The sequence below is a fragment of the Miscanthus floridulus genome, chromosome 1 (assembly GCF_019320115.1).
Source record: "Miscanthus floridulus cultivar M001 chromosome 1, ASM1932011v1, whole genome shotgun sequence".
Taxonomy (NCBI): Eukaryota; Viridiplantae; Streptophyta; class Magnoliopsida; order Poales; family Poaceae; genus Miscanthus; species Miscanthus floridulus.
This window is the reverse complement of record NC_089580.1, coordinates 90,114,383-90,128,918: the sequence shown is the minus strand read 5'-3', so window position 1 is coordinate 90,128,918 and position 14,536 is coordinate 90,114,383. Positions and strand designations below refer to the sequence as shown.

General features: G+C 41.6%; 1 protein-coding gene across 1 annotated transcript; it reads left to right on the top strand.

Moving 5' to 3' along the window:
• The first annotated feature begins 4,688 nt into the window (after nucleotides 1-4,688).
• LOC136489351 (uncharacterized) lies at nucleotides 4,689-7,749 on the top strand. Its single transcript, XM_066486017.1, has 4 exons — nucleotides 4,689-5,007; nucleotides 6,156-6,301; nucleotides 6,371-6,481; nucleotides 6,954-7,749. The coding sequence occupies exons 1-4, from the start codon at nucleotides 4,689-4,691 to the stop codon at nucleotides 7,542-7,544; spliced, it is 1,167 nt and encodes a 388-aa protein (XP_066342114.1). The 3' UTR covers nucleotides 7,545-7,749.
• Nucleotides 7,750-14,536: the final 6,787 nt, after the last annotated feature.

Here is a 14,536-nt window from a genome sequence, read left to right as displayed (position 1 = left end):
AAATGCTTTTGTGGAATGTGATCAGAGAGCTGGTACTTGTATTTGAACTCGTGTGTGTGAGTTAAATTATTAGCTTCTGCTACTTTGCAAGACTTGGTTTGTAATAACTATGACTCCGATGTGTTGTAATCTATTTATGAACTGTTTGTGAAATGTTGTAACATGTGATGTGTTATGTTGAATTGTACGATCTTGGTTGTATGCAAGTTGGTTTGAAATCCTTCATGATTTTGACGGACTACCGGAATTATATGGGCTCAAGTGCGAGAATTTGATCGTTTCGGCGATCAGTTTTTGTACCTGTGCTCTTATAATTTGGATGGTTCTGTTACATTGTTTGCCTCTGGATGCCCTCTGCACTCTAGGTCATGTGGTAGATCGCGGATGTGACACTCCCGTTGAGTCCTTTATAGTCCACTCCCCATTTGTAGAGCACGTAGAACGTGATTGCAAAGGTAGACAAGCTATGTTCTTGATCTTCCTTAGTAATGTTCCTTATGCGTAGATTCAAAGTTAGTTATACTATAGATGAGTGTATATATTAGGGTGTGCAAAAGACTTAGTAGATCAGTAATTACTTAGGAGTCTTTTGCTCTTAATGAATCTCCTACTTAGTTATACTACATTTATGAGTCTCTAATTCTATCTCTGGATTACAACTATTACCTTACACTTATCATTTATTTACCCTTTGACTTACCCCTGTAATAGCATGAGAGTGATTATTATCATAAGTACACATATTTGTCAATATCTCTATGGCAACACCACTCCATAAGCTCCTCCCTATAGGTGAAAATATAAATAACGATACCTGGTATACTCCCAGGTGAAATGCTACAATGGTATATTATCTGTGCGCTTGCAACTACTTTAATATATATACATTTTTCTTTGAAGTTTACAAGTGTCATTAATAATTACCAACCACTGTATTTCTGGTATTATGCTAGGGATGACAACCTAGTAACAAGTGATGCTAAGAAATGCCAACAAGGCCCTACACCTTGGAACCATCTGCACTAATGCATCTTGTCAGGTTGGAAGCGTATCCATATGGAAACCGAATACTTTTTAGAAATCCACAAAATAGTAGCCCTTTCTTCTTTCTCCATGGCATACCATGCTGCTGGCATGGAAACTGAATTGCCATCATCTTGTTATAAATGCAACTCAGATCGTATGCCCATATCCTACAAATCAAGTTTCGCATTAACTGTATCCTTATTCTTGCCCTCAAGATGGAGTATTATGCCAAGAAGGGCATCACATATATTCTTCTCTATATGCATCACATCAAGATTATGTGGTAGCTTCAAGTGTTTCCAATAAGGTAGTTTCCATAGAGTGGACTTTTGGCTACACAATTTTGGCTCATCATCCTTCTGTGCACACTTCCTTTTCTTGCTACCATCAGGCTTACCAGGACTAGCATCTTTTACCTTCTCTAGACACTCCAATGTCTCATCCATACTCAACTTTTGTGGCTCAACCCAGGTTTTCTCGATGTCCATCAAAGGCCAAGCTTCTTCGCCACTTGTGAGTTTTTGGAAGGTAGCGACGGTGTCCAATATAACATATCTTTTTCCTAAGACTCCTTGACTAATGGATCTCTGTTGCAATAAATACATACATAGTAACCTTTAGTAATTTGCCCTGACAATACACCCAAAGCTAGATAATCATGGATGCATCATAGTACTGCAGCATGAAGGTCAAACTTTGAACTAGTGAATGCATCATAAGTTCTGACACCCTCCTAGAGTTTTAACAAATCCTCAATGAGAGGTTCTAAGAATATGTCAGAGTCCTTGCCTGGAGACTTTGGTCCTGGGATGAGCAATGCCATGATGCAGTTTGATGCATCGGTGCATGACCATGGAGGTAGATTGTATACCTTTACAAGTACAGGCCAGATGCTATAAGTTGTGTTCATGTTCCCGAATGGATTGAACCCATCTGTAGCTAAACCAAGCCTTAGGTTTCTTGCATCTCCAGCGAAGCTTGGATACACATCATCAAAGTCTTTCCAAGCTTCGCCATTAGCTGGATGGCTCATTTCATATTCCATAGGAACCCGCTTATCCTTGTGCCACTAGGTCTCCTCAGATGTTGCTTTGTTTGCAAACATCCTCTTTAGCCTGGGTATAAGAGGAAAATATCTCAAAATATTTTTAGGAAGCCGTTTGGCACCATCTGCATCTACCCACCTAGATTCCTTGCATTTTGGGTAGTTGTCCAGATTGGTAAAATCCTTTCGAAACAACATACAATTATTATCACAAACATGGATTAACTCATATCCAAGGCCCAATTCTTTGAGATACTTCTTTGATTTATCATATGAATCTAGAAGGCCACAATTAGGGAATGACCCTAACAATAACTTCAATATTGCACTCAATGTTGTGTTGCTGATCCTATAGAATGACTTGATATGTAGCATTCTGACTAGAAAATAGAACCTAGACTGAACAGAACCCGGGCAAAGAGCATGTTTTGCATCTTCAAGAACTTTCACAAACATAGGTTGTTCTCCATCTTCTTGTACAACTATGTACAGGTTTGTAAACATCTCTACCGTACCCTAATCATCTTCATTGTCGAGCTCATCCACATCCAACACATCACCTAGATCATCAGGTTCATTTGCACCTCTACATATTCCACAATCTTAGCATCAAAAGCTTCTCCATGGTGTACCCACCGTGTATATGTACCCACCGAGATAGACATGGTCATGCACATCTTTCTGACTCCATGAAGACTGATTCAGACAATTGCGACATGGGCAAGGTATAGCATCATTCGCATTGAATCTATCTCGAACAAAAGACATAAACTGATCAATGCCGTTGGTGAAGTCATCGCTGAACCGAGTAGCACGAATCCACGTTCTGTCCATCTACTAAATGCAACAACAATTAACTCTAATTAGCCATGTCTAAACAGCTATGAAATGCTATGAATTGTAGGCAATGGGAGAGGACAATACTTCTAAGTAGCTAAAGTAGCCGCCCTAGCACCCCATCTCATCATCGGTGCAGGAACCCGTAGCTGGCCACCGCCGTAGCTGACGAAGCTGGCAGCCGGAGCAGGCAGCATCAGATGCCCGCCGAAGCTGGCCGCAATAGCTGCCCATCGGAGCAGAGAAGCTGCCGTAGCTACCCACCGAAGCAGCGAGCTACGTCGGAGCAGCTGCCCACCAGCGCATCCTGTGGTAGCTGACCGCTGGAGCAGCTAGGCCACAGCAGTTTGTAGCCAGAGCTGCCCATCGGAGCGGTCCGCCGGAGTTGGCCGCCAGAGCACCTGCTCCTAACCCCTGCCCGATTGGATCTGGGTGGCAGCACGCAGGCACGGTGGAAGGGTCATATGAATGATTCAAAAATCCAATAAGAAAAAAATGTTCCCATCTCTTAACACGTCCAAACTTGTATTTTGATGGTAAGACAACTTGGCTATGAACTACAAGTGTCGAGTTCGATTCCCAAGCACCGCACATTTTTTTATAAATCCCACATTTATGACGAAAACCATCATCTGACAGGTGGGACCTAAACAGTGAAACTTTATAGTTTCACTTCTATGATAAAGCTCAGAACATTTGTATCATGATTTTTTCCGATTCGTCACAGTTGAACAAAGGGGTTGACGACCAAACGAAGCATCCATGATGATCTAGGTAAAATCATCATTAATTAACCTTATTTAGTGACCAAAATCAGAATCGTCATTCCTAAAACAACATAGATGAAAGGATTTCTAGTAGTGCTCCCTTCTTCTCCAACTCCAACGGGGTATAGAATGGCCGACCTAGGGAGGTCAGGAGGTGGGAATGGTGGATGGGCAGTTTAGAGGAGCTGGCGGCGGCAAGGGGCGGTCGCACCAGGTCGGGGCAGGGGAGGCTCTCCGGAGCTAGAGAAGATGGCGGCGGTTGAGCACGCTGGAGCTAGAGAAGATGGCGGCGGTGGGGGGAGGGGAAGAGGGCGGCCGTGCCGGGCGCTAGGGTTCACCGGAGCTCGGGCGAGCTAGGGCCTCGCCGAAGCTCTGGCGAACCCTAGCGCCCGTGGTGGGGCGATGGCCAGCGGCGGGGGCGAGGGCGCCGGAGTCGAGGATGAAAAGATCTGCTCCGCTTTTTTTTTCCTTTTTTGGCAACCAAAATAATTTGTTTCTTAAATTGGAGTGTGTAGTCGGAAGTTAAAATTCCTGCTCGCGCACGCTCTAGTAATGTCCACTTTAAATTATGTCAGAAGGAGCAACTACATTACGTGTTTACTAGGTATGAGTATGTTGTATTGTAACCATAAACATGTGTGTCTATTGGTTCATAATACATTGAAAAAAATCTTCTAATATTTTTTAGAACAAATCCTCTACTAAACCTTAGAAGCAAGGCAACAATGGCACATCAAAATAGGAGTAGATCTTCAACACTCTTTTTATCCAAATCAAAGCAAATCAAATGTATTTGACCCAAAACTCAAGGGACTATTAACGGGATCCGTCCGATGGGGGTCAACATAGGGTTCAGATCAGCCGTGAGCCCGTGACCGTTCTCTTCTCTTGCCATTGAAAGCTCCGCTCCATTTCGAATTCGAAAAAGCCACCAAGCTTTTCCTTTTAATAACTCCGCCGCCGCCGCCGCTTCGGTCTCTTCCCGAGTTCTCCCCATTCCCCAAGCCCCGACCATGCCCTCCCCCTCCCGCCCCCCGCCGACCCCTCCGGCCGCCTCGGAGTGGCGCTGCGTCAGGTGCACGTTCATCAACCCTGACAACTCCGACTCCTGCGAGGTGTGCGAGGTCTCGCGCCCAGTGGAGGTCGACATCGACAGCCCCGTCGTCGTTGGCGCCGCCCTCGCGTTGGCCTCGCCAAAGCGGGGCCGGAGGAAGAAGGAGCGCAGTGCGTCTCCCCCACCCCAGCGGTTTGGGAGGAAGAGGGAGCGGGATGCGTCGCCGAACGTGGTCGAACTCTGCGATAGTGCGGACAAGGGGCCCGCCGCCAAGAAAGGTTCGCTCGCGGCCCTCTCAACTGCACTGGCGTGTAGATAGATTGGGATGTTTCTGTTTGCGTTGGTGAATGGGGTCGCTTTTCCCATCCCGTTATCTGTAGATCCGTTCTTGTTCTTCTTGAGCTTTCAGGGCGTCCAGGATTTATGCATTTTCCTTTCCTCCGTTAGGGCCGTGCCATGATCCTATTGTCGAATACTGCGCTGCACTATGTTATGTTACTTTTATCTCCCTTTTATTTATGTATATATTTTTTAGAGAAAAAAAATATATTTTTAGTTCCATTGTTTCAGTTTGGGGTCAAATTTACAAGTTCAGTGCTACTTCTGATTCCCCTCAAATTGCTTTCAACGTGTGAGTTGTAAAAATATCTGAATGTAATGTAAATGTACCCTATTTTGCATGCTAACAATGAACAATGTATTGGTGGTAGAAGCACCGTTGTTCTTTGATTACAACTTGTGCTTATGGACTATTACTAGTTCTATTCACTGAAATCCGATCTTTTTTATTTGATTTGATATTTTTTTATTCAAGCTTGCTGTGTCAAGCGAAATTGCAAACCACTAAATCATTTGCAAATTCTGAGAGTGTGGGAAGTGATCAAGCCATGCATTGGTCTGATTTGAGTCCCAATCCAAACAAAATTTCATGGAGAAAAGGAAGATTGGAACATCAGTAAATCTTTTTTATTTGACATTCTATGAGCTGAAAAGTTTCATTTTTTACTTAACTTGATCACAATAGGTGTTGTGGGAGAAAATAATGAGAATAAGTAGCTGGAGACATAGCTTTACTTAAGGTGTGTGGCTGGTTTTTAATTACTTCTAATATTCGGGAGCAAGTCAAAACATCAAATATAAAGGAAGGAGTGTTTATCATGTAACCGATGACTATTACTCACTTAGATGGACAAACACTGCAGAACAGAGGGAGTATTTAACTCGAAGCTAAAATTACTTGTAGAAGGGTTATCCAATCGAATCATTTAACTATTCCTTATTTTTTCTGTTCTATGTGTGCATCGTAAACTACAAAACTAGCTAGTTGTGATGCAAGTTCAAAGTTCAATCCATTTTTGAAGCTGTTACTTCTTTAATGCATTTTAGTTTGCTAGGGTCACATGAAAATCAAAATGTCTGTCCACAGGAAATCTTGAGATTTGTTTGGATAAGAAGACCTTCAAAATCATGACATACAATGTTTGGTTCCGAGAGGATGTGGAAGTGATAAGAAGGATGGATGCTCTTGGGGATCTTATAAAGCAGCATAGCCCAGACTTTATATGCTTCCAGGTCCACACTCTGAGCTATGAGTTATTTTCTTTTCCCATCCTTAGTGGGATCTAATATGTGGAACTGCAGGAGATTACACCATACATATATATGCTTCTGCAAAAATCTGACTGGTGGAAACAATACAACTGCTTGTTGTCACATGAGAAGGCTATTCATATGCCATATTACTGCATGCAGGTAATAATTCTTTTCGCAAATTTTACGTGTGATATGATTTCCAACTTCTGGATGAATGTCTCAGTCAATTTCTTGTAACAGAACTGTATGGAAAACTATTTATAACATACCCACAGAAGTTGCTAAATATGTTCTTTGACTGTTCATGTCATCAGACACATTTTTGGTTTATATGATGCCTGCAGAATATGGATGAGTGAGTTACAATAGTTTCATATTCAATATGGTCAATCCAAGCTCTTTTGCATATTTGTAGTGAAGCATGTTTCATCCGTCTAAAAGAGTTTGACTGCATGTTTCATAACTTCACATATTCAGCAAATCATTACAAGTTACAATGGGCTATGTTTGATTCGGATTCATGTGGTATCTATAGTTGACCTTCCATGGGAAATTGGGAGGTTGGCAATGTTTATCCTTTTCTCGGAGTTCATTTATTTTTACTGATTTCTTTTGATCTCAACAATTACAGTTGAGCAAACTGCCAGTGAAGGCATCTGACTGCATCCCATTTTCGAACTCAATAATGGGAAGAGAGCTGTGCTTCACAAGTGTTAGTACAGGAGAGATGAAATGGTTGATAATAGCCACGACCCACCTAGAGAGCCCATGCCCTGCACCTCCTAAGTGGGATCAGATGTACAGCAAAGAACGTGTGGATCAGGCAAAGCAATGCCTGGAAAATCTGGGACGCTTCCCCAATGCCATACTCTGTGGGGACATGAACTGGGACGACAAGGGAGACGGTCCTTTCCCTCTGCAGGATGGGTGGACTGATGCTTGGGTTGAGCTGAAGCCTGGAGAAGATGGCTGGACCTATGACACGAAGGCCAATGGCATGCTGTCATGCAACCGCAAGCTGCAGAAGCGAATGGACCGGTTTGTGTGCAAGCTGGCAGACTTCAAGATCGACAGCATCGAGATGATCGGGAAGGAGGCAATACCGGGTGTCTCCTACTACAAGGAGAAGAAGATTCGGAAAGAGAGCCGAATGGTTCAGCTGCCTGTCTTTCCAAGCGACCACTTTGGGCTTGTTTTGACTATCACCCAGCAGGAGAAATGACAGCTTCTGAACAACTGTTACAGTGATCTTGAAGCATTTACTTTCATGCTCTTTTGCGTAATATTAAGAAATAGAGAGCAGTTCCACACTTCCACTGTTCTCATTTTAGTAAATTTGGTGGAGGCATCAGTTGGACGTGCAAATGGTGATATTATTACCACTTTACCAGGTGGCTACATGTTGATACCTGATACTTCGTTTCTCATCAATGTCTCATTGAGATGCTTTGGGTTGGCTAAAAGATATGCCCTCTCGATGGTCTTACTATTATAGCTGTACGGAAAGCCAGTAAAATCACCTTACATGTTAATTTTTGCCATTAAAGAAATACAGATACTGCTTCCTGCTAAATTGTCAGCATCTTCGAATCCCATGTGGCTCACATCACATGCTCAGATTCCAGGGACAAACCATTCTTTCAAGTTGTTCGCCTGGACTGAAATGGGCACTGTTTACGCTGGATTTTATTGTTCATGCTGAATTTTTGTGAGAGAAAAAAATCCTGCTCCGGCTGAAAAAAAAAAAACAAGCCAGCCAGTCGAAAACGGCATTTACCGGCGCGTTTGGTCTGTGGCACCAACCCATCCGAGAATGATCCGAACGTGCCTGCATGGAACCAACTGGTAGACCAAACACGTCACATGTACTATATGTAACCCCCATACAAGTTGTTGTACCTTCCACAGCAATTTAATTGACATGACAAGATACTATCAAGACGACATCAACAAAAAAGACATCCAAGAGCTAGAAATGCACGAGTTCGTGGGTAATCTAGCATGCTCAGCTTCTATATTCGAATCCCCCGTACAACTACGAGAAGATTCTAGCTGCTGTAGCTGCAGCAATGCTGCTTTTAAGAGCAGACAATCAGACCTAGTAAAAGTAATATATTAAAAAAAAAAGTCAAATGTCTTATAATTTAATATGGAGAGAATGCAGGGACATAGCTATAGAAGTATGATGAAACCATGGATTTCTTCTCCAAAGTTTGTCGAACGCTAGAAATGATAAGCGTACTGTTCTTTGCTTTTTTATGGCCAAATAATATTAGGATTGTGTTGCTTAACTTATGCAATAATTAGCCTGATTCTCTTGGTTACAAGAGATAAAAGCCATATTGATTCTTTTCATTTTTTTTAAAAAAATACTGTAAAATAGATTCACATTTTTAAATAGTGCCATCGACAGGATTTAAATTTTTAGATGGCAAATGAGAGATGTGGGATTGACAGGATTTAAATTTTTATGTGACAGATGTGACATATAGAAAAAATTCCTATTACTTTTATTCATGAGCACTAGAACTTCAATTGCTTATCTTATCTAAATTAATGTATGCTTTGTATTTCTTTTGTAAAATCTAAAATGTATTAAAGAGCTCTTAACTCAATACTATATTACATAGTACCGAAATATTTATTAATATTTGTGATGAATAAAAGCTGAAGTTCTCACAATCATAGATCTTGTTGTGCACCAGGGATATGTGTTTTTTATATACTACTAGAAGAATGATCCGCGTGTTGATGCAGGAATCGTAGGTGGACTTATACTACTTATATTTACTTATATCAACAGATAAATATTACAATATACATATTAGTGGACATTTTTTTGTTCTTTTATGTGGATAACTAAATATATGTTAGTAAATGATGTGGTTTGTTGATGTGAATAGCTTGAGTGAAGACCTAATCGTTAGAATCTTTGTGGGCTTGGGGCCCAAATAAGAAATCCTAAAATTCCTAGAGAAATCTCAAAGGCCCATTCATGTGAGCAAGAGAGGGGAAGTGAGAACCTTTAGTTCCACCTTGCTTGGTGAAGTGGAGGTATGAAAGTGCATCTAGCCCTTTAGTGGATTTTGGATGATTGAATGACAATGTGATTAAAGGTCTAACTCGTTTGCTAAGTATTGGACAGGAAATGGGTAATCTCATAGGTATTTGATGAAAGCCAAAATGATGTATTGTTGTATAAACAATCTAGTTTAAACACAAGACAACAATGCAAATGTAACTCATACAAGGCTTATTCATTATGGGATTTCGATGAGTCATATGAAAGCATGCACGTTGATGATTTTGATTAACGAGACATGAGGGATTGCATATGCAATGGTCTCACTTTCTAAAGCTTGCTACATTGAAAGACATTTATACAAATGATCTAAATGGACTGATCCAACATAAAAGTGTGACTTGATGGTTTGAGATGGTCAAGATAGCAAGGGAAGGGCTTCGAGGTACTAAACAAGGGTGAAGGGCAAGTGATGGCTTGGCGACCAAGGAACCTAGCTAGGGTGAAGAAGGAAGTACTTGCATTTAGTTGAGGTACCAATCGAACCTTGATGGTCACATTTAAGTGGAGGATCAAATCTTGGATAAAGTGTTGGAAGTGACTTGATACCTTTGGAGTTAACTCATAATTATTGGATGCAACTAAGTCATATGCTCAAGGAGAAAATCAAAGATGACATGATGACACCCTCACTTGGTGAAGATTGAAAGCTATGGCACTTCGGTTCAAAGGAAATCAATTCAAGCGTTTCAAATTCCATTTTTATTTAATCTTGAGTAAGTAGGTTATTGACGGTCGTTAACATCAATTATAAACTATCAACATATCCTGCATATATACATAATTCCATCACCAAACATAGGTTTAGGGGTTTAAACTAATAATTTCTATAAGTTTTGGTGAATCTGTGTTTATAGGAGGATTTAATCAAAAAACTGTCAAGGTGGACCTATTCGTCAAAGTAAATCACGTTTATCCATGACGAAACTGACTTAGAAAGACTCTAGAAGCTCTAGAAGACTCTCCACCGAAGATCGAGCCAAGTGGGTGATAGGGGTCCGCCCGGGCCCACCTACAGGGAGGCCTATGGGATCCACCCGTCAGCCTCCGCTTCGTATGTTGGTTTTCCACTACCATTGAGGTCCAATCTACGTCGTTGCTTTAAGTCAGTTTGATCCGAGGGCTCAGAATTGATGGCTCCCCCTATATATAGCAGCCCCTACCCCCCTCCTTGAAGTCATCCTGATACCCTAATTCATATCCTTCTCATCAGAATCAGAGCCAACAATCAAGAGAAAATTAGTCCTCTATAGGATCTAGTCTTCTAATTAGAAATAGTGAGATAGAGAGTGAAGGAAGATTTTGGAGGTAGTACCGGCCTATCGGTGCTTTCTCTACGGCCTGTACCTTGTCAGATTCAAGTTCTACCTGAGCTTGCGTCTAAGATATCTCTGGTAATAAACTTCTGATTCAAGTAAGTATCATGTTTATATTGTTCTTTAGGTTTTGCGACTCTTTTGAGTGCTTTAATCTATTGGCCATAGGTTAAAGTAGCATTCATAGTGTAAGCGTAGTGCTTAGACTCAGTTACTTGTGGATATACCCTACATTCTGGATCAGTGGTAGCTCGCGAGGGTGACTCTTATAGCCTCGTTGAATCCTCTGTAGTCCATCGTTTGTTTGTAGGCCGAGCAGGATCTAGTTACTATAGAAAACATACTCTGCCTATGTTTCCCTTAGTAACATCCCCATAATTGAACAATAGAAGACATAGTTTACCGACATTAGAACTAGAAGACCTTTGTGATCTCTATACTCTTGTTATCATAAGTCTTGTTGCTACTCCTGGTTAAGTTAGATTGTAGTTAATCTCACATGTTTTCCTATGGATATGATACTTAGAATACTTCCAAGTGAAAGCTATAGTGGTATCCGTGCGCTTATGGATTTATCTGTGTGCATCTAAAATATACCAACATAGGTATGTCGTACTATCAAGAGGGATGCATCATGTTGATAGATGACTATTCATAAGTGCTCAAGCCAACCCATGTGAGGTTTGAGAGAAAGAGCAAAAAAAGAGCTAACACAATTTTTTGTTGCTGGGCATACCGGACGTGTCCGGTATTGGCCTGACCCTGGTGACTTTCTCAGTGTTCTCAGGTTGGTTCGTCGAGATTTCTGACAAATGTTGGGAGTTCCGAGAGTCGGAAGTTCTGGCAAACATTAGGAATTCTAACACCTCACAGCGCCACTAACTTAGTGACCGTTGGAGCTGTACGGGCAATACCGGACGTGATACCGGACATGTCTGGTATTCCCCAATGGCTAGTTAATGGCTAGTTCTTTTTAAAGGGGCTATAAATACCCCTTAGCCTCCACCTTTGAAGGCTGCTAATTCGGTTAACATTCTCACATGTTTTTGAGCCTTGAGAACACTCTCCAACCATCTCTTAGTGAGTGATTGATTCAAACTTACAAAATCCATCTTGTGGGCTGAGTGAGATTCAAATTGAGAGCAAGCCACACTTGAGCACTTGTGCATATTTGTCAATCTTGTGATTTGCATTTGTTACTCTTAGACTCTTCGGTCCTAGATGACTAGGCATCGCTGAAGAGCACCCAAGACCTTGCGGTGTGCCTCAGAAAGTTTGTAACGGTTTGATTCCACCATCGCAAGGGAAGGGATCAACTAGTGAAAGGATGAAAAGGAGTTGGAAAATACTCCGGCTAGAGTGGCCTTCGTGGTCCTCTAGAACTGACCTTCGTTGGGTCGCTTGCAGCCCCCTCAACGGAGAGTAGGACTCGACAGGAGTCCGAACTTCGGTAAAACAAATATCGTGTCTCGATCTCTCTTTACATTTGGTATTTGTGATCTTTGTGTGTTGTTTTAGCTTGTATATAGGTTACCAGTAGTGGTCTGCAACTTGGATTGAAAAGAGAAATCAATCGGAGTAAGTTGAAGGGCTGGCTGGGCAGAACCCGTCTATATCGGACGTGTCCGGTATTGATACCGGACATGTCCGGTACTTGAGGACTGAGCCAGATTTATTTGTTTGATTGCTCTAACTTTGTGTTGTAGGGTTGTATCTCCTAGATACATTCTCAATACCTTGTGTACTTGGTATTTAACTTGTGAGGGGTTCAATTCTTTGATTTGGAATTTCCATTCTAATCGTTTCCGCATTTTGAAGGGTTGAATTTTTAGAAATACCTATCCACCCCTCTCTAGGCGGACATCCTTGGTCCTTTCAATTGGTATCAGAGCAAGGACTCACAAAAAGCTTCACTACTGTGGGAAAAGGATGTCGACGCCTAACGAGTCAGAGCCAATGCTTCTCCAAAATGATGGTTCAAACTTTCTATCTTCATCAATTCATGTACTCAATGCCTTTAGGGCTATTAGTCCTCTTGTTGAGCATATTATGGATGTAAGCATCCCTCTTCCTATAGTTGATTGGAGCAACTACAAAAATATTCCAAAAGAGGAAGAGAGATGCGTGCAACTCAATGCTCAAGCAATTAATGTCATGTTGAGTACATTGAGTGTAGAGGTCCTAGATGATGCAATCTTCAATGGACAAACACCTCTAGAAAGTGCTCATCTCATTTGGACTAGACTTGTTAATTTGTATGGAAAGTCCAAATGTGATGAGACATATGAGCTCGAGCCAATGGATAACGTGTTCATTGAGTCTTCATGCAGTGGAGAAACCTCAAGGCACCAGCAAAGCATCGAGCTAGAGCAAGAAGCGCAAGATGCAGATGTTGTATTATCTGACTGCATATACCAAATGTGTCCGGTATTGCTGGGTCAGCCAGGCAGCAAACCGACATCTACGACACTGATCAAGCTCGGTGGCGGCCAAGTGATGAGTCAACCTCAGTATCTCATGATACTCATCACTTGTGTCTCATGGACAAGAAAAGCAAGAAGAAAGCCTCCAAGAAAGATCGAGTGAAGGAGAAAGCACAAGTAGATGATCAAGATGAAAGTGATGTTGAAGTTGAAGACAACTACAACCTTGATCATCTTAGCCGCAAGGACAAGCTCATTATCATGAAGATAGTTGAAAAGAATGATGATCTAGAAGAAGAGAATGAGAAGCAAGAGCAATCACTTCAAAAGAAAGAAATGTTTCTCATCTCCAAGTTGGAAGAACTAAAGGAAGTACATGAAAGGTATGAAAAATTGTCAATTGAGCATGCCTTAGTTACTAACTCCTCTTCTAGTGTGTCATAACTAGAAAAGGACAACATTGAGCTCAAGGCAAGACTAGATGAACTATCAAGCAAATATAATGTTATCCAAGCTAACTATGTTCATCTCAAGGGCTCACATGAAAAGTTAGTGGAATCACATATCATGCTTGAGGTAGCTCATGAGGTTGTGATCACATCGGTAAAACCATCTCAACCACTCACTTGTACATTATCTCAATTAAATATCCCTTGTACTAATGAGTGTGCTTCTCAAGCAAGCCAATCTTTGATTGAGCAAAATTTCTTAGGAAAGAATGAACTCAAAGAAGAAGTTGAGAGGCTAAGAAAGGATGTGATTTGGTTGAAGGATAAGGAGAAAGCACAACCTTCTCAAGATAACCGTGAAAACATGGTGAAGAAGCTTGAGAGGGGATCAAACCTTGCTTCCTCCAAAATCCAACAAAAGAATCACACTTCATGCAACGCCAAAGCAACCAAGAGCAAGAAACAAGGAAAAAGATTATGCTATGGTTGTGGATTGTATGGACATGAGTGGGCGATGTGTCCACACAAGAGTTGGGCTGACAAGGTTGAAGCCGCCAATCAAAAGGCTTCTACCAAAGTGGTCAAGAAAGTGAAGAGTGATGAGCCAAGTGCTTGTCTCATATGCAAGAAGTTGGGCCATCCTACCACGAATTTCCCCTTGTACAAAGAGTCAAGAAAGAGAGCCCAAGTGACAACAAGAAGATGCTATGGATGCAATGAGACAGGGCACATGGTTGATAGGTGTCCCAACATGCAAAATAAGCATAGAGCAAATCAAGGCCGCATATGCTATGCTTGTAGAAGAAAGGGGCATCTATGCTATGATTGCCCAAATGGTAACACTCCTAAGCCAAACACATTTAGTTATGATAATATGCTTAGGAGAACCACAAATGAAGTTAGCACTAGCAAGGTGATGTGTTCACCACAAACTAGTACTAAAG

Bases quoted from the DNA above. Each gene is read 5' to 3' on its own strand.
- LOC136489351 (XM_066486017.1), top strand. From the start codon at position 4,689: ATGCCCTCCCCCTCCCGCCCCCCGCCGACCCCTCCGGCCGCCTCGGAG. The intron at 5,008-6,155 runs GTTCGCTCGCGG...GTCTGTCCACAG, and splicing joins GGGGCCCGCCGCCAAGAAAG to GAAATCTTGAGATTTGTTTG. The intron at 6,482-6,953 runs GTAATAATTCTT...CAACAATTACAG, and splicing joins TGCCATATTACTGCATGCAG to TTGAGCAAACTGCCAGTGAA.